The sequence below is a fragment of the Raphanus sativus genome, unplaced genomic scaffold, assembly GCF_000801105.2.
Source record: "Raphanus sativus cultivar WK10039 unplaced genomic scaffold, ASM80110v3 Scaffold0425, whole genome shotgun sequence".
Lineage (NCBI taxonomy): Eukaryota > Viridiplantae > Streptophyta > Magnoliopsida > Brassicales > Brassicaceae > Raphanus > Raphanus sativus.
Window position 1 is genome coordinate 19,748 of NW_026615744.1, and position 19,073 is coordinate 38,820.

Sequence of the window (19,073 nt, forward strand, 5' to 3'; positions counted from 1 at the left end):
GCTCCCATTACACTTCCTCTTGCGTAACATCTTTCTTGCTCTCCAACCATTCGCTAATAACTCTGTTTTGCTTAACCAAAACGACGGGTACATAGAAACATTCACTACTCAAACAGCTAAGAAAATCAAAACATACAAAAAGAAAACATTATCATTCTCACAATGATATTTTGAAGTTCACCAGTCAAACCCAATTAAAAAAATTGTATCAATGTCTGTATAAATATATTCACTCAAAGAAGGTAAAACACATGCACCAACAACAATAACCAAAAACCCTAATATTTTCTTTTAATCTGGTCATTGCTTCTGTACCAAGGCAATGAGACTGATGTCCAAACAACACACCTCCTCTACTTAGAACTCTTTTTCCCCTTCTTTCTTTCTTTAGCTGCCGTTTTAATTACGGTTGAAGCCAACGACGATGGTTTAACTGCACTCTTTGGGTTAAGAACTTGTCTTAACTTGAAAACGGTCCACGCCGTTCCAAGTGCATGCCCTGCTGCTCCAAGCCCTGCGTTTGTCGCCTCTGCTGTCTTTGCTCCATACCTAAAAAAAAACACAATATCAAAAACACTAAATCATCCGATCAATATAACCACTGAACACATTTGTCTTTTATACTTACTTGTGATCGACTATCTCAGTAGTTACAGTTGAAGTTGTTTTCATAACGTTCTTTCCCGCTATTTCAACAGCATCACAAACCTTGTCTGTTACACACACATGTTAAAAATCAGTGTCAAGATGGATACAAAAGGACAGAGTAGGGTATTAAGTCAACTCTTACTGAAACCGTCAAGTGTTGCAAGAACCATCTCTCCAGGAAGAAGACCAAAAAGTTTCTTCCCAGCTGCGCTATTCACCACCGAGCTCGTGAAGAATCCAGAGACTTTCACAGCACCAGAGAGCACTCCTTTCGCCACTTTCTCCGTCATCTTCGTCATCTTCCTCACTCTGTTATATATACAACCCATTAAGTCTCAAACACACATTCTTGAACATAAACAAAAAATAATAATAATAATAAAAGATTGTACCTTTTGAGACGTTTTAGAGTGGAAGGGCTAACTTCTCTCTCCTTCTCTGCTTTGGTCAGCTTCCGTTACCCCACATGAGACGATCCATCGTCACATCTCCACACCAAAGTATCCCTTTGATCAGCTGCCCCGAGCCCGCGGCGACCATCTTCGCCGCGACTCCGCTGTAATCCTCCACGTTCGGAGCCAGAGTCGTCCAGTACGCCGTGCATTGCTTCTCCACCATCTTCTTCCTCTTCCCCGTCAGCTCCGCCGGCGACGTCTCCTTCGCCGCCGTTAAATCCGTCAAGGTCTCGACTTTCTCCGCCGTGAAGCTGCTGTAGTCCGCTAGGATCTCGTCTAGCTTCTCCAGCAGGGGCTCTTGTCCTTTGGAGGCGATGGTGAGCCCGTAGTTCAGCATATCCGGGTCGTCGTCGGCGGGGTGATCCGACCCGGGTTCGTTAACGGGTCGGAGGGAGAAGAAGTAGTGCGACTCGTCTACCTTCACGGCGGGTTCGTCTTTGGTCAACGGCCACTGGATCTCGTCGGCGACGCGGGCGAAAACCGCGACGGTGATGTCTCCGTGAACGAGACGGAGGATCTGGAGTTCTCCGACGGCGAGCTCGACGCTGTATGATTTGTCGATGAGGTGGAGGATGGCGCCGTGGATTGTGAGGATCACTTCCTCCGTTGCTACAGGAGGAGCAGAGGCTGTCGAGGACTGCTCCGGGAAGATGTTGTTGACGAGATCATTCACGTCGAGTGAGGGATAGAGATTGTTAGTAGAAGAGGAAGTGGAGGAGCTTGGGAGAGGAGCAGTGGCGGTTGAAGTGTCGATGGTTGGATAAAGCTTGGGGCTTGGAGAGGGTTCCATTTTTTATCGCCGGGAGTTTGAAACAGAGGAGGAAGACGAATGGGAAATGAAGAAGAAGAAAGGTTTGGGTATTTTATATGAATGTGAAAACGATTTGATTAACTGTTAAGTAATTTGCTGTCCGAATACAGGCAGACGTGGGTGTTGCGTGTTTGAAGAGCGCGTACTTATGTCTAAACCGGGGGACGGTTTAATACATAACTACAAGGTCACTTACAAGTGCTTTTCCAAAATTTTCTTCTTGAAAAGCTTTATCCAAAATTTACTTTGTAATCTATCATATATACAGATTATCACTAATTTGCCTATGGTTCTTATCTCAAAAAGGAAGGGATTTTTTTGTTCTAATTTAGTAATTTGTAACCTAAAAGATTAAATAATTGATAGGTCTAATTAATTATAATGATGAAAAACTCTTTTAGTGGATATAAGATTTAAGGGAGATAAGTGTTGTTCTGTTTTAACAATTGTTGATAACTTACTGAGTTAGATAATAATTCATGAAAATTATATATTATGTCACCTATTATTTTCTCTATTTTGACAGAGGTATGCCGTATGCTTTAGAGTAGATCAATTTGCAATTTCATCTCAAATTCCTCAAAATTACATTTTGGGAAAATAATCCAATAGATCTTTACGTAATTAAACTGTATAAATAAAGAAGGATAAATAATAATTACAAGAAAGAAATCTAGACAAAAAGAAAAGAAAAGAAAAAAATCTAGACAAAGCAAAGTACAAGAAGAAAAAATCTAAGGGATGTCTAATCTCATCACTTTACTTTCTTTTGACATGTCTATATGAGTTTGACTTTGAGGTAAGAGCTAAGACTTGTCAACTTAGTTAGTTTAAATATTATTTACAAAATATAATCAAATATAAAAATAATTAACATGTAGATTGTAGACTGATTACTTTTGGAAATCGTCGTCGTCCAGGCGGTGGAGCACACTTCAACTTCTTCTCTTATATGGAAGATCCTTCGCCAAGCTCTTCTCCGTAGATCTGGTTAAACTCCACTTCTCCTTCTTCCGGCATCCTTTTAGTCTCATTGATACAACATTGATAAATTATCTGTAAATGATAGATAATACAGGACTTGTCTGTAAGTATCTCTCAATATGTCTCTTATGTGGGCAGAGTGTTGTATAGTGGTGAGATTTTCATTTTGATCTTAGATTAGTTAAGTAGAATTTTATGGGGACAATGTTACTCTGTGTAATTGCCTGGTAAGCTGCTGATATAACCGCTAACCAAACTATGGATGGATTAGTAGCTGATTAGAGTTTTAGTATGTTATATTCATTTACAATCTGGAATCAACCACGCTGAGTTGTTTGGGGGGGTCTGAAATGCTATTTTGAATTGTAAATCCCTGATATTCATTTGCGAAGTAGGATGGTTCTTCTTGTTTTGTATCATCAACATTTGATGAGTTCTCTCATCAAACAACTTTTACAGGAGACATCTCAAATGGCTATTTAGTTCAAAATGAATAATTGATAATGTCAGTTGATTACTGTAGGGTTTTCGGTGGACGTGGCTGATGATTATGTGTGTCTGTATTACAGTATACCAATGATAATTCGATTGCGTGGCTCTGTCAGGACAGGAAAAGGTGAACAACCAAACTTAGCTTTCCAGGTTCTTCTATTTTAGGAAGATTCGTCATCGGTCTTGGATTCTGCTAATTAGTACGACTGTAGTTACGTATCAACGTAAAGCTAGATCGTATCAGTCTAACTTCTAAAAAAAAACAGTAAAAGTCATGGCCATTTTATAAATTGCTGCGACTCTTATATAAAAGAATCAAAATTGGCTTGATCTTTTTTTTTTTTTTTGGCAAAAAATTGGCTTGATCTTTGTGTCAAAATTAATGTGTAAAGGTGAACACATAGGTTTGGTTGTACAGTCAGGTCTCAGGTATCCCGTACAAGGTACACAGAATGCAATAAACTGAAACCCAGCACAACTCAACAAAACGCAAAGTGACATAAGCAAAAAAGCAAAAGTACAGTATCCATTTCAGAAACCAAATCCAGTTAAACTTACATAGTTATTACCACAAAGAAAAAGGATTGAAACCCTTTTTGTATAACAATAAAACAAAAAAAAACATCAAAAGGACCAAGCAAATTCATCATTCCGACCAGCAAAATATTAGAAACGAAATAGAGTAATATCAAAACTTATACATCACTCAAATCCATCTCCATCCTTTTGTTGATTACAGAGTAAATCAAGCAACAGAACATTCCCTCGCAAAGTGACCTTTTTCACCACACTTGTAACACTCTCCACCACCTCCACCTGCGTTTCTACCGCCACCTCCACCACTTCCTCTCCGGTCACAATCACGAGCCAAGTGACCAGTACCACCACACTCGTAACAAGCACCAGACTGTCTCTTCGTCGCACAATCCCTAGCCATGTGTCCGACTCCACCACACGTGTAACAAGTACCACCACCACCACCACCTCCGCCGCCGCTTCCACGTTCACCGCCGGTTCCTTTCTGAACGCAATCCCTAGCAAAGTGACCAGCTTCACCGCAAGTGTAGCACCCACCGGAGGCTCCTCCACGTTCGCCGCCGCCGCCGCCGCTTGATTTCTGAACGCAATCCCTAGCCAAGTGACCAGACTCACCACAACTGTAACAAGACGCTCCACGCTCACCGCCGTCTTCATCACGGCAATCCTTAGCGAGATGACCAGCCTCGCCGCAATTATAACAACCGCCGCCGCCACCGATGCGCCTAGCACCGCCGCCGCGAGAGCTGGTCTCCTTCTTACGGAGAGGAGCACCACCGGGAGCAGAGACGTCGACGGCTTTGGTCTTCCCGTCGGTTCCCTCTACGACGGAGAACTCGACCAAATCGTCGATGGCTAGACTCCTGTAACCGTCGGAGACGATGGAGGATTGGTGAACGAAAAGCTCTTCTCCGCCGCCGTCGGGGGTGATGAAACCGTATCCCTTGGAGTCGTTGAACCAGTTCACCTTCCCGGTAGATCTCGCCGCCGATTGATCCTCTGACGCCATCGGATTGAAGATTTCTGAGTGATTAGGTTTTGTTGGTTGAGGTAACCGTCGGCGTGTTTGTGTATATATAGAGAGAAACCCTAATTAAGTGGAATCTAATCAAACCCTAATTTGACTGATACACAAACAGATGTGAGTGGAGGATACTTCGGGAGTGGGGAATTTGGGAAACTCTGCCACTTTACTCTCACTCTTATCCACCGTTGGTTATCAGGTGTGCACGCGTCCACCTTTGCTTTTTTAATCCCGACCTTTCGTTTCGCATTATTCATTTAGTGATTTGATAAGATTGGGGCCTTTAGTTGGATTGTATATTGGGCTCATGGTTCAGGAGTTTCTCATATGGGCCTAATCTAGATTTGGTTTGGTTTTATTATTGGTTTAGTAATAAACGAAAGTAAATGTAAGACTTGACTCGGTATCAACATTGTATTGTTGGTTTATTCACATTGAAGATCAGCCAAAGAGTTCAGTACAGTAGCACTTCATAATTTTGCAACATGCTGTTTACATTCTTAGCTCTAGTCTTTTACAAAATTAATATACACTAGTAAACTTGCTTTTCATTATTTTATACAGTAAGTCATACTTCATGAGAATCCAATTCCATCTTTTCTTTGTCGACGAACTAAAACCTTAGTCGACATTGGATATAAAGATATAAAAAAGTACTGTAATGTTGCAAAAACAAATACTGGTAAGTTGACATTTACAATTTAAAAGAAATTATTGGTAAAAATAATAAAATCTTAATCAGATGCAAAATGTTAGTCTTCTCAATGCCAAGCCAAAAAAAAAAAACAAATTGAATGCTGGAAAATGTTATATTACACAACTTTTTGATAGTAGTGGAGGTAGTTTTCTTTTAAAAAAACAGTCATCATCTACAAGAATACCATTTGAATAAATGTGAAAAAAAAAACTATATGTCTAATGCGATCCAGAAACGAAGCTTCTTAAGTCAATCATGAATCATCAATCAATCAATCATACATGAAAGCCTCTGGCTCCTCGTGACTGATAAAGCTCAAGTCTACTCTTAGCTTCATACAACAAATGTTCCATATCCTCTTCCTCCGTCACACTCCCTTGCTTCGACGCCCACTCCAACACCGTCAGCACTTCATCCTTCGCCAGCTGCTCACTGTCCGGCACGTTCATCGCCACGTAGCTCAGCAGAACCAACGCCGGAACCTGAGCTCCGTTCTCTCCGAAGTACGCCAGCTGCACGAGAAGCTTCGATCCTCCCGCGTCGATGATCGTCCTCGAGTGCTCTTTCCCCAAGAAGTTATCCCCCGTCGCGAACTTCGCCAGCGCAACCGCCACCTCCGCCGCTAGCTCCGGCTCCCCGTCGTCGAGGATCTTCACCAGAGGAACGATCATCCCCGTCTCCGCTGACTTGAACGTCCGAGCCAAGTTCCCGATGGACCTGACGCAGGGGATGAGAAGCTCGGATCCCGCGTCTGCGTTTTCGACGATTCGGAACAGCTGGTCAACAACCGCTTTGCACGCGGGGGAAGTGCGTCTGAACGCTGATCTCCTCAGATCGGCGTTTTCCTCCGCAACCGCGGTGATCTCCATTATCGCCATGGCCGTGTTGTACCTCGTCTCCTCGTCTCCGTTCTCCAGCAGAACCGCGAAGCAGAGCAGGGCTCTCGACTCGGTGATGACTCGGCAGATCGTCGCGTTCCCCACCGCGAGCTTCCACAGCGCCCTCGCCGCCATCGCTTTCATGTACGCCTTCGTCGCCGGATCCTCCAGCTCCCTCCCCCTCGTCACCGACGCGTTCCGCGACTGATGCGCTGCGCTGAACGGCTTGCTTATCCCGCTGTAGCTCTTCTCCGGCGGCTTTCCCGGCGACGGCGGCGGCGGTTCGTCGCCGATGAAAGATTTAACCGATTTCATCGCCATTGTAGTCTTGATGATACTGTGCATCTGATTCGGCAATGGATTCATCTCGTTATCTTCCTCCTCACGCAACGCCGGCAAGCTACTAGTTTTGCTCGCCATCACGACGGCGTGGTGCATCGACGTGGCTCTACCCGCGACGACCGCGTATTTGCTGTGTTCTTGAACCGTCTCAAACGCTAAATGGCTAACTAAAAGCCTTATAACGTTGTTTTGAGCGAACAGCTCTTGACACTTGGCGTGGTTGTTACCATCCACAAGCTCCGAAACGGCCCAAGCAACCACCGCTTGTACTCTCATCGAACCTTCTTTCAAAATATTCGCAAGCACCGAACAAACACCAGCTTGGATCATCTGCTCCACGCTCTCCGGGTCTCGGCCCAATAACCCGATCGTCCTCGCGGCGTTTTCCTGGCCGTCGATTTTTCCTTCTTTCACTAGCTTCAACAGAGGGTTGACTCCACCTTCTTCAACTATCAGCTTCACGTATCTAGGGTTGTCTTTCGCTAAGGATGCTAAGGACGCGGCGGCGTCGGCTTTATCGTCCGGCGAACCGGTCATCAAAACCGCGATCTGCTCCCAGATCAGACACAAGATCGGCTCGTTGGCCGCGATGGGAGGGAGTCCTAGGTAACCGACCCCTTCGTCTTCGTCGTTACCGGCGGGAGTCGAGACGCGGAGGAGCCAGGAGACGTCTCCGACGGAGTTCTCCAGCTGAGAGATCATTTTCCGGAATGCCGCGGCGGGGATTATGTTGAAGAGGCGCATTATGTAGCCGTCGTCGCGGCATCTCTGGACCATGGTCAATGCCTTCTGGAGGACGCTCTCGGTGTCGTCGATGATGCGGCGCGTGGGACGCTCGTAGAGGTCGGAGCTCGCACGCGCGGCTTGACGGAGGAGAGCTGCGAGCTTCTCTGTTTTTGACTTGATCTCGGCGCATTCTTGCTTGTTGATTGTGGCTTCGTCTCCGGCTTTCACCACTTGGTCTGCGAGTTGAATGGGTCTTGTCAGTATCTGCTTCGCTAGATCATCCATCGATTTAACAACTAAAGCTGGTGTGGTGAGGTGTGATCAATGAAACTTAGGAACGGGTTGGTCTTGATTTTTCTTTTAAAGAAAATGAAGAAAGATTATGAAGCTTTTTGTTTTGGGGGGTTTGGATTGGTTTGGTCTTTGAAACACGGTTTCGTCATTTCTAATGTCTTTCTTACAGAACACGTCGGTCTTCGCCGGCTTTCGTTGTCGGAGTAAATTACTTTTGTAATTTTACCAAGTCGTCGTAGGCTTTTCTGTTCTTGAAATTTTAAATTATTGAGCACCCCATATTCTATACATATTATTACTTTATCAGGAATCATATCCGATTTTCTAATGTAGGATGATAATAAACATATTTTAAGGTGGCAAAGAAACCATAGGCATGCTTAATAAATTCAAAGCAATTCGATTTTAATTATTGGATTGTGATTTGCCCAATTTTAGTAGTTTTTAATGATTGAAAATTCAAATGATAACAATTTGCGGAAGCTTTTGAACACCCTGAAAGTTTAGTGAAAGTTTTATTATTATTGTTAAAGATGTGACTGGATAAGTTATATTGGGCCCCGAGAGACATTGCATTTATTGGTTAACGCTAGCTGGGTTATTCTGCAACTCGTTACTGGCTACATCCAATGTTACTTGAAAGTTAGAACTTGAAGTCTTGAACCAACCATATTTATTTCGGGGACGTGTTCCATAATTATAAAAAGGAATGGTAACCAACCGCACCGCTATCCACAGTAGCAAAAATCTCTATATATAACTATATATTGATATATTTTTGTTATTATTTGAAACGCATCGTACTTTTTTTTTTTTTTTTTTTTTTGTTTAACCTGGGGTATCCCAGGCCCAGAAGGCCCAGACTAATCCCCAAGGGGAAGGAATGCCCACGGATAGACGCCCCTCCCAGTTTTTCAAATGGGCCGAAAGCATGGCCCATATCCGTGTGGGTGACAAGAGCGTTGCAAGGTAGTTCCCTCCGGCGTGGATCGAACCCCCTACCTGGGTGCAGGCGGGGACCCGTCCTAACCATTGGGCTACAACGTCTTGTCGAAACGCATCGTACTTAGCTCGCAGTTATTCCACAAGTTACTACCCGGACCCCGAAAATGATGGTCGTTACAGAAAAAATATTGAACTTTTTGGTTTTCTTCATAAGACTATCCTCTAGTTCTAGGCTCCTAACTATCGAAAAGAGAAATTTAAATTTTATCCACCAGACTTGCTTTTTATTTTGGTTGAGAGAACCAAACTTATTTTTTATAAAAAAGGTTAATTATACTTCCAAAGGCAATTTTGAGATTTATGAAACTTGAAACAATTAGTAAGTGATTAGTGTATATATATATATATATTTATTCTGAATAATCCATATATATATCACAAATTTTAGAGCCTAGGAGCATTCAAAATGTTAAATTCTATTTTTCTTCTAAAACTAAGTAATCCAATAATGGAGTGATTTTTTCTCTAACTCTATTCTATTTTGGTATTAAAATACAGTGAAAACAATAAATATATATTATTTCATTTATGGACTAAATCTATTTTTATTTCGTTATAAATTAGAAAATGAAGTAGAATTAAAACATTTTTATTTTAAACTCTATTTTAAAGTAAAAAAATATAATGAAATTGAGTAATGGTCTATCTTCTCATGTTAGTACTGACTCTGTATATATCACCAAACTTCATTAACTTGATTTTGATGATTTTTATGAATATTGTTCTCATCACTTCTTTTAAGTAGTTTTACAAATATAAAAAACACGTGATTTTATAATGATTTTATCTCTAGTTATTTATATACACCTGCATGCAAATAATGACGATAACGAACATTTGATATTTGTCCCAAATGAGAAAAAATAATTAATCTATTTTATTCACTCTTCTGCGTGACTTTTGCCTCCTTCGTTTTTATGTTCATCACAAAAGATGAACAGATTAATTCAATAAATTACATTTTTTTTCTCCTAAACGAAGACATCGTGGTTACAATGAATCTATTTGTACATATAATACACTGGAGCACGTCTTTCAGTTAAACATCGAAAACTTCTTATACATAAAAGACGCTGAATCAAATTCTTCACACAGATGACAGTAACATAAGAGGAAGAAAGCCACAAGTTTGGGGTTCTTTTTAATTCGGTTTATATGCCCTGGAGAAAGAAAGAAATGATGCACTATATATCATTATAGCTTCTAGAAGGATATTAATATATGGATTCTAGAATACATCTAATTAAGTATGCAATAGTATGTATTGTCCCGACAAATTAAGATAAAAATACGGCAATAATTTATTGCAGAAGATCTTAACCACTTACCAACATGAGTTACTTTTCCAATTTCCACAATCTCGCGGGGCCAGTAAACCTAAAGATTAGTATTTAACTATTTATCAACAAAGTCATTCAAATAAGTTTCAACTTAACAAAAGTATGCATCGCCTTTATCATGTCCCTATAGTGTTCCCAAGTTCCATCTCACCATGTGTTATTGTCTGGGGTTTAATCTTATTATTATTATTTCAAGAGATTACAATTTGAGTATATCAGAAGATTGATAACCACACCAATGAAATGAGAACAAAACTATACTACATATCTCATCTACGTTTCCCAATTTTGATTTCAGATTTCAACTGATATCACAGCGTAGAACACCAAATAGATATCGATATCATTCTAGTGATATCAAACATTGTATTGATTTTAAAATGAAAAAGAGGGACCCAAATACCATATATATAATGTATTTGGACTATAGTGACAACAGACACATCGATGCATCGATAAACCCACTTTGGCCTCAACATTTATTAACTCGAAATCTCTCAACTTAGCACTTGAAAGAACTCAGCTTCGGTTCGCACTGAAATATAATCTGCTTTCATTAGCCATGTTCACGTGTTCTGAAATATCAGGTGCCTTGTGGGACAGAAAGATATAATCACTTATTGATGTGTTCCACCAATCGTGGAGATTCCTAATTTCCATCCAAAGAACTGAGACCAACCCAAGTTCATAGAGTAAACAAAACATACGAAAACTTAATATCAACCTGGACAGTTGATAGAAAATGAAACTGCTCCAAGCATATTCGTAACAATTTATATATACTTTTTTGTTACTTGTGATGATATCTATTATGCACTGAAAATGGGTATATTGGAACCATAAGTAAATCATAATCTTAAAGATTAGCTCTAGTCTCTAGATGAACAAAAAACGAAAGTAACTAAAGTATTTATTTTGTTTTCATTGATAATACTATATTAGGATTCACAAGGTAAAAAACACACACACGTAGATCCTGCGTTACACGAAACAAACGGCGCTGATCACTCGTGGGGGGAGGGAGGGAAGCGTACGTTTTAGCTCTTGGCGTATGTTAGCACACTAATACTACTATTAATTACATCGTTAATCCCAGATTTACCGCTTCCTATTTACAACCGTTTTTTATAATATTAATTCGAATTAACTCGAGCTAACTCGGTCACTGAGTCAGCTCGCTACCAGCACTGATCGGTCTCCCAGTTCCGTCCCACGTAACTGCCCATCCCGGAGGTGCTGACGGTCAAAGGACGGCTCCGGCGAAGAATCCTCCGATCATACACAGAGCGTTTCTCAGGATCGGAAAGAGTACAGTACGCCGCGTGGATCTTCATGAACTCATCCGCCGAAGAAGAAGAGTTACTCCGATCGGCAACGTCGGGATGGCAGATCCTAGCCAATCTCCGGTAAGCCGATTTGATGTCCTGGCCCGTCGCGCCGCGAGGAACCTCGAGAATCTCGTAGAGCGAAGCGGTCGCCGTCGGCGTCGTTCGCCGCGGGATCTGGTGCACTCTGGGAGGAACCTCCGTGTAGGTGTAGGAGCAAGAGGCGGAGACGAGAGGAGGCGGGAGACGAGCTCCGCGAGACGGCGGAGATATGGGGGAGAGAGGCGGAGAAGCGGAGAGAAATGGATGAGCGAAGGAAGTTGGAGATGAAGAAAGCATCTTTGCTACGGAACGGTGTCGTTTGGGAGATTTTCTCTGCGTTTTGAGTTGTTTGTCTTCTTTGTTCGAGAGAGGGAAAGAAAGAGAGAGACTGAAGAAGAAGAAGAAACTGAGTGATTTATTTATAGGGGAAGAGGCGATTAGTCGTTAATTACTTGATTAATACTCTATTAGTTTTTAGTTACATACTCTGAAATACGGGTCGGATAAACTAAGAGTAAAATCGGGTCGGATCCTGTGGTGCTGACTGCTGAGTCGGATAAAGGAGCTTATCCCGTAGGAATTATTGCAGTAGAGATAAGAATGTACGTAAGATTTTATTCATAGTGGCCAAATTGTGTTGTGGCTGTAATTGTCATATTAGAAAACAAAAAACTAACCCAGTAACTAAATTTGCACGAAATATAAATCATGTTGTGGTTTATGATATATTTTACTTATTTGATATTTTTTTCTTATTTTCATTGTTGTGGATTGTGGTGGTACTTGTATAGAGAAGTAGTTTGGACCATTCATTGTTTGTTGGATACTGAGAAGACAGAAATAGATTTTTCAGAAGATGTATAAAAGACTAGTATGCAATTTACGATTGCCTCCCACCATGCAAACATATTAAATATTTATGTGACATTTATTTTTCCTTGCATAAGTCTAGAATATAATTCGTGGAGAAATTGTTTTCTTATCTCACGGAACTTTAATGATATCGACAAACCGTTTCTTTATTAGATTATTATAGTTAAATATTATTTTCAAATTTATCTTTTCAGAAAGAGAGATTATTGGTTGTCTCAATCAAAGAAAATTCTAAATATTCGTAGAAGAAAAGTCGACTGAGTTATTTTATTTCTATTGTGTGTATTATTTTGAGAGAAGGTTATTCAAAAGAGCTGAAATCACGGATGATTAATCTTTAAAAATTTGATTACTTTTTCTAAAACAAAGTTACGAACTACCCTATGTGCATGGTAAGTTTTGAATGAGCAAAGCTTTTTGACGTGGAAGTTTCAGTAAACCCATCAGTGAGAAATTATCTAGACCTAGTAACCAAGTTTTCCAATATAAAGTGTCCTCAATAGTTGCTCAATGTGTTCTCAAATTACTACTTCACAAGATTAAGTTGGGTTGTCAAGACCATTACGTCTATATGTATCTTAAACGAGACCAACTTATGAAAAGAGTTCTTGCCCATTGCAATTTGATTCGGCTTTTCCTTAATTAGTCCATATGCAAGTCGATGATCACGTAGAGGCTAATGGACCATAATTTGGTTCTAGATGATTGTGATTGAGTGATTCCGTTAAGTTTTAAGCAAACTATTATAATCTTATATAGTCTCTCCAACCACATGTTTTGCTTATCTTCGATACCCAAATAAACGAAAAATTGCAATAGCTTTCTATCAAAATTCAATTGGTGTGGTTAGTGCGTGCCGGTCGATTCCGTTGTTTTTTGTATGAACTTGTCTAAATCTTACTGTATCATACTGATTTAATCTTAGTTTTTAAAAATCATCAAAGGAAAATTTATCTGAGACTTTTGACATATTCAAAAGCCAAGTTAACCTAAAGTTTTACTTAGTATTAAAGTTGAATAAAACAATTGCAAGTGATGTCCAAGATTGATGCCACCAATTCGTGGGTGACACATTCCCTTCCATAAGCATTTTTAGCTTTTTCGTCATCGTCCATTAAAAATATATATAACAACTACTTAATTACATTATTTATACATACGTTTACAAATTACGCGTAGACGTATCCTGTCATCACATACCTTACAACTACATTTCTGCAACTTGTAAGTTGTAACATTAGTATATTACCATATAAATATTTAACTGCGTTTACGAAGCTAAAAGCTAATCTTACCTAAAGAATCAATACATTAGTATAAAATGAGGACAAGAGGGATAAAGTGATAGAGACAGGAACGTGGAAAGAAGCCAAATCCAGCAACGTTGCACATTGGTTAAGACTCGAGAGATGATAACATTAACTACACACGCCATGTGGACATCGTTTAGTCTCTACTCTCTATAGGGTACCTGAGCTTAGTAGATTAAATCTCTCATTCGTGACTACTAAATTAGTTTATTTAACCATTCACGTGAATCTCATCAACATGTTTGATATCATAACCCGTTTTAGTATTTTAAGTCCTTGGCAGAGACCAGAGAGGTATGCTGTTTTACTTTACGTTCTGTATTCTTTGCCACTCCATTAAAGAATCGTGCATAGTACACGTGGAATATAGTAGACTGTAACTGGACGTAAGCAGATCACATCTCTTCAAATGGTGGCGCGTGGGGAGCACAAGTTATTGATTTGCCTCGTCGGCGTCCACCACCCATTGTCACCGCGGTTTTTATATAGTCACCACGAAGAAGAAGAAGAAACCAACTTATCTTTGATCTCTTAACGCACTACTCTCTATATCTTTTTAGTTTCAGGAAGAGAGTTCATTACTTTGCAATGGAGACAAACAAGAAGCTCAAAATTTCTTCTGAGTTGTCCTTATCTGATGAATCCTCAGCTTCTTCTTCTATCAGGTTTTTAGGCTTTGAAAATGAATAGTTTCATGCTTTTTCGTTGTTTCATTTGCATTTTTTTTCTTGAAGACCTGAGAAAATTTTGGAAGTGAAGAAAGAGTCAGTTTCTTGCCGGAATATTCATAAGGCAGACCGAGAGAAGATACGTAGAGATAAGCTCAACGAACAGTTTCTTGAGCTCGGAAATGCACTTGGTACATATTTATATCAAAAAGAAGAACAGAGAGTTTTTTTTCAATTTTATGAACCTTTTCTCATAAACTGAGGCAAATGGTTTGTTTGCAGATCCTAACAGGCCTAAGAGTGACAAAGCTTCGATTCTCATTGACACAATACAAACACTGAAAGATTTAATGACTCAAGTAGATAGACTAAAGGCTGAGCATGTCACACTTTCTCAAGAGTCTTGTGAGGTAGTGATGACTGATTGCTTTAACTTCTCCAATGCTCTTATTATTATTAGATTCTACTTGTTTTCAGAATCTTCCACTTTGTTTTGAACCATTGCTAAGCAGCTAGTACAAGAGAAGAGTGAGCTGAGAGAGGAGAAAACATCTCTTAAATCCGACATAGAGATTCTTAATGCTCAATATCAGCATAGAGTCAGAAGCATGGTCCCATGGATTCCACATTACACTTATCCTGTTGTCCCTTTAGTTGCCATAACCCAGGGTCCAGTCTCCACTCTGCCTTTTCCACTCCATGGAACTCAAAATCCTGCACCGTCACCTAACTCATGCTCTACCTTTATGCCCTATTCAGCCTCACTCAGTTCTAAAACCGAACAAAAAGATGATGTTGGTTTAGAGCTTGAGCTTAACATCCACGCCTCCTCTTCAGCTCAACAGGTGAGTGATTTTCTTCAATAGTATTACTATTGACCAACAAGCTCTTTCTGTGGCATGACTAAAGTTGCTTCCATTCAGGATGTTTCTGGAAAAGAAAAGAAAGGAAACTTGACAATCCCTGCAAGCTCATCTAATAGTTACTACTCATCATCTCAAGCTGTTCAAGATAGTTCCCTTGGAAATTTAAATAACATTTTCAAGTCATAAACTCTGTAATTTTCAGTCAAGTAAAACTCTGTGAACTATGTGTATGTATTTTATCATCACAAGCAAATAAAAAAAAAAAAACAAAATCATCTGCTCAGACCGTTTCCTAGTTCCTAAACAAGAATGAGAGCTATACCATTTTAGCATAGAAACCATTTACTTCTCTCTTTGAAATGTAATTATAACTATGTATGGCCAATGTTATAGCAAGAGACACCAAGCATGTTGTGAGAAACATTTCAAATCTTTTGACCATATGGGTGTTCCTCAGTATCCAATATACAAATTACATCTAGCCTCTATAAGATCTTCTTGAAACATGTGGTGATTATTATAAACAATGTTTTCTGTATATAAGAGATAAATCCAATTTTTAGCTCTCTATTTGTGTTAGTCATTTACATTTTTCGAGAAAGCTGGTAACCAGGAGGGCTTTTGACAGTTCTTGTCTTGAGGCTTGCAGATCTCAAGAGTCTGCGAAACTCATAGATGCTGATTCTCCCATCTTCATCAACGTCAGCCTCTTCAAGAAGTGGTTCTATGGAGCCTTTCAAACCCGTTTGCTGCAAAAAGTAGAAAAATTAATAAAACAATAACTAAAATTGAGGGGAACATTATAAGAAGTATGAGACTGACCAATCTTAGTTCCTCTGGTGTTATAAACCCATCTCTGTCTATGTCAAACTTCTCGAACGCTGCTCTTGACCTCTGTTCCCACTTGTCAGAGTCATGCTCCTCCAGTTGATTCACGTGCAAAGTAGCCACCACAAACTCAGTGAAGTCCACTAACCCATCAGTGTTGCTATCTATCTGGAAAGAAGTACAGATGGACTATTTTTTTTTTATTATTACAAAAACCCGTGGAGGCATCTATTAAGCAGACTTACTGCTTGAAGAATCTCAGCAACTCTTGCATCCTTCAGCTTCCAAGGAAGGTCTTTCGCAAGAGCCTGTGAAAAAAAAGATCAGTTTGAGTTTATGCAGTTTGTGCCTTAAAATCGCTTACTTGTATTGCAAGTTTGGTTTTCTTCTTACCTGCCTCATCTCCTCAAGGCTTATGGAACCGTTCTTGTCAATATCAATGGCATCAAACTGGTCTCTAAGATCATCCAGCTCGTCTTCATCAATTGTCGTCGCCAGAGCCTTTCAAAAAACACACTCCAGTTAAAAGCAAAAACTCATATAAAAGTGAAACACAATCTATTTTCTTTTGTTTGCTTCTTGATTACCTTCAGAGCAATCTGCTTAAGACGGCTGAACTTCACAAACTGACGCATGTTGTCAAGAACAGATATGTCTATTGGAATCTCTGAAGCCTCACCTCCTTCTCTCACCCATGAGTGTGCTGCAAAACACCAACCTCAGATCAGTAAATATAACAAAAACCAAAAAAAATGGCTATGAAGAATCACATACATAGTGCTTGAGCTGCTGTTAACCGTGCTCGTGGCTCCTTTACTAACAACTTCTTCACAAAGTCTTTAGCACCCTCGCTGATGGTTGGCCACGGGTTTGTTTCGAAGTCAGGTTTCTTTCTCATGACCTGTTTTTTTATTTATTTTCCAAGTAAGTATAAACACCAACATGAACATACGTATCATAGATTGGGTTGTGATTACTACACCTCATTGAATATCCCGTTTTGTGTCTTATCCCAAAAGGGTCTTCTTCCGCAGAGCAGAATGTAAGTGATGACTCCTATACTCCAGACATCTGATTCAGGTCCTGACCTACGTTTCAACACTTCAGGTGCAACGTAATACGCACTTCCTACTATGTCCTGGAACTTCATTCCTGCCATTTTTTTTTGTGAAAATTCCTGCCATATTATTCACATCGTCATCATCATCCTGAGAAAGAGACAAGAGTTGAAACTCTTACCTGGCTTTATGAAATCTGACAAACCGAAGTCTGTAGCCTTTAGATATGAATCTTCTTCTGTTGATTTGAACAGAAAGTTCTGTAGGGAAAGATGGTAGAAGGAAAACACTCAGATTCTTTCACCATGAATATCTGCAACTTTGAGGCATCAGATTGAAACCATACCTACCTCTGGCTTCATGTCACGGTGAACAAGACCGCGTAAATGACACTCAGCTGCAACTTTCAACATTTGTCTCACCACAACCGCCGCATCTTTCTCGGTGTAACGGCTATCTTTCCTGGGAAACATATGCACATAAAGCTAATTCCTACATAGAGTTTAAGCATTCTTATTAACACAAACTAATTGTTACTCTTACTTGGATAATATTCGATCTAGCAACTCACCACCTTCACATAACCTAAGAAAATAAAAATACATAAAACATGATTATTAGTTTAAGATTCTTGCAGTACAAGAAAATGATGATAAAAGAGAGAATAGCTTGATGCTTACTCCATCACGATATACACGTAGTTCTTGTCTTCAAAGACATTGTGAAACCCAACCACATTTTCATGCCCACCTAAAGCTTGTAGTATCTTAACCTCTCGCTTCACATCTTCTACTTCAATCGGTTGAGTCATCTGCCCACCAAATTACCATAATCAAGTGGAAGAACTTTTAGTATGAAACTATGTAAACAGAGCTTACTTGTACGCTAAGCATCAAGTTATTTAGGTTTGGATTTTTAGGTTTACAAATAGATTATGTGAACCGTATGATGTTTTTACCTTGGCCTTATCAATTCTCTTGACGGCTACAGGATCACCGTTGTTGTTGTCGGTGGCAGCGTAGGTAAAACCAAACTGGCCGTGTCCGAGCAATTTCCCGATGGTGTATCGGTTATCAAAATCCTTGGCGTATCCAAAATCGATGCGCTTAACAAACGGATTCCCTTTTCCGTGCCTCCATTGGATCTTGTTGTTCTTCGTCTTCTTCTTGTTTGTATTACAAACCTTCTCTGCCCCCTTCTCCTGAGGTTGCGGTTTAGGTATATCTGGAGGTGGAATAGGGTTTGGGTGATTGGTTTCATGTCCGGTGGTCTTAGGTGAAGAGAAACAGAGACCCATGATGCTCTTAGAGCTTCGGTTTGGGGTCTCTAATTAATGGATGACAAGTTCACAAAAATGCCAGATAGAGAGACGAGCTAGATGGAGAGACAGATTGAGACATGGAAGGAAGAAGGGTTGGCTTTGTTGCCTGGTAGACACTTCTTTAGAAACAAAATAAACAGAAACCGAGACAGCAAATTGCGTAGATAATGATCCATACAGCTTGCGGTACACGGAAACGAACCATTGGAACGTATTATCTTCTTATTCGCCTTATACATTATTAATTATATACATTATTTTTGTTTTATTTATTGATAGGTCAAATTCTATAAATACAACCAGTGGGGTTAGCCTAGTGGTACTTGAGAGAGCTTCGGCCTCAATACGGTCCCGGGTTCGATTCCCACTGGCCACACGGATATGGGTCCATTGCTTTCGACTCATTTGAATGCCCAGGAGAGGGTCTATCCGTGGGCTGTACCTCCACCCGGGGGTTAGGCTTGTGTCATCATTGACCCGGGTTTAACCCTTTTAGTTACAAAAAAAAAAAAATTCTATAAATACGACAAAATCACATCTTCTACGTTT

General features: G+C 40.2%; 6 protein-coding genes across 7 annotated transcripts; 1 reads left to right on the plus strand and 5 right to left on the minus strand.

Annotated features, from left to right (window-relative positions):
• Window positions 1-176: 176 nt before the first annotated feature.
• On the minus strand, window positions 177-1,954 carry LOC108853982 (senescence/dehydration-associated protein At4g35985, chloroplastic-like). The gene is given in 5 exon segments (XM_056996909.1): window positions 177-549; window positions 629-713; window positions 791-957; window positions 1,041-1,104; window positions 1,107-1,954. Coding segments are annotated over 5 exon segments (1,299 nt in total). The 5' UTR covers window positions 1,894-1,954; the 3' UTR covers window positions 177-353.
• A 1,936-nt stretch (window positions 1,955-3,890) lies between these two features.
• Window positions 3,891-5,113, minus strand: LOC108853984 (cold shock protein 1). Its single transcript, XM_018627464.2, has one exon. The coding sequence runs from the start codon at window positions 4,934-4,936 to the stop codon at window positions 4,136-4,138; it is 801 nt and encodes a 266-aa protein (XP_018482966.2). The 5' UTR covers window positions 4,937-5,113; the 3' UTR covers window positions 3,891-4,135.
• Window positions 5,114-5,716: 603 nt separating this feature from the next.
• On the minus strand, window positions 5,717-8,183 carry LOC108853980 (uncharacterized). Its single transcript, XM_018627459.2, has one exon. The coding sequence runs from the start codon at window positions 7,877-7,879 to the stop codon at window positions 5,924-5,926; it is 1,956 nt and encodes a 651-aa protein (XP_018482961.2). The 5' UTR covers window positions 7,880-8,183; the 3' UTR covers window positions 5,717-5,923.
• A 2,946-nt stretch (window positions 8,184-11,129) lies between these two features.
• Window positions 11,130-11,990, minus strand: LOC108851819 (chaperone protein dnaJ 11, chloroplastic). Its single transcript, XM_018625285.2, has one exon. The coding sequence runs from the start codon at window positions 11,895-11,897 to the stop codon at window positions 11,412-11,414; it is 486 nt and encodes a 161-aa protein (XP_018480787.1). The 5' UTR covers window positions 11,898-11,990; the 3' UTR covers window positions 11,130-11,411.
• Window positions 11,991-13,925: 1,935 nt separating this feature from the next.
• On the plus strand, window positions 13,926-15,600 carry LOC108849763 (transcription factor bHLH11). The gene is made up of 6 exons (XM_018623366.2): window positions 13,926-14,077; window positions 14,344-14,448; window positions 14,518-14,642; window positions 14,734-14,861; window positions 14,964-15,296; window positions 15,375-15,600. Exons 1-6 carry the CDS (start codon window positions 14,022-14,024, stop codon window positions 15,501-15,503), a joined length of 876 nt encoding a protein of 291 aa, XP_018478868.1. The 5' UTR covers window positions 13,926-14,021; the 3' UTR covers window positions 15,504-15,600.
• A 104-nt stretch (window positions 15,601-15,704) lies between these two features.
• LOC108849762 (calcium-dependent protein kinase 18) lies at window positions 15,705-18,711 on the minus strand. 2 transcript variants are annotated; one of them, XM_018623365.2, is made up of 12 exons: window positions 18,162-18,711; window positions 17,884-18,014; window positions 17,747-17,788; window positions 17,554-17,665; window positions 17,385-17,463; window positions 17,128-17,297; window positions 16,920-17,046; window positions 16,733-16,848; window positions 16,539-16,646; window positions 16,391-16,453; window positions 16,140-16,313; window positions 15,705-16,066 (listed from the first exon to the last, which is right to left on the minus strand). In XM_018623365.2, exons 1-12 carry the CDS (start codon window positions 18,498-18,500, stop codon window positions 15,902-15,904), a joined length of 1,626 nt encoding a protein of 541 aa, XP_018478867.1. In that variant the 5' UTR covers window positions 18,501-18,711; the 3' UTR covers window positions 15,705-15,901. The 2 variants fall into 2 exon arrangements, with proteins under 2 accessions (XP_018478867.1, XP_018478866.1); XM_018623364.2 differs by having other exon boundaries at window positions 16,140-16,334.
• Between the last annotated feature and the right edge of the window lie 362 nt (window positions 18,712-19,073).

Coding starts and splice junctions, on each gene's coding strand:
- LOC108849763 (XM_018623366.2), top strand. CDS start 14,022: ATGTTTGATATCATAACCCGTTTTAGTATTTTAAGTCCTTGGCAGAGA. Junction 14,449..14,517: donor TCAGCTTCTTCTTCTATCAG/GTTTTTAGGCTT, acceptor TTTTTCTTGAAG/ACCTGAGAAAATTTTGGAAG. Junction 14,643..14,733: donor TGAGCTCGGAAATGCACTTG/GTACATATTTAT, acceptor GTTTGTTTGCAG/ATCCTAACAGGCCTAAGAGT.
- LOC108849762 (XM_018623364.2), bottom strand. CDS start 18,500: ATGGGTCTCTGTTTCTCTTCACCTAAGACCACCGGACATGAAACCAAT. Junction 17,666..17,746: donor CTAGATCGAATATTATCCAA/GTAAGAGTAACA, acceptor TATGTTTCCCAG/GAAAGATAGCCGTTACACCG. Junction 17,298..17,384: donor GTCAGATTTCATAAAGCCAG/GTAAGAGTTTCA, acceptor AAAAAATGGCAG/GAATGAAGTTCCAGGACATA.
- LOC108853980 (XM_018627459.2), bottom strand. CDS start 7,879: ATGGATGATCTAGCGAAGCAGATACTGACAAGACCCATTCAACTCGCA.
- LOC108853984 (XM_018627464.2), bottom strand. CDS start 4,936: ATGGCGTCAGAGGATCAATCGGCGGCGAGATCTACCGGGAAGGTGAAC.
- LOC108851819 (XM_018625285.2), bottom strand. CDS start 11,897: ATGCTTTCTTCATCTCCAACTTCCTTCGCTCATCCATTTCTCTCCGCT.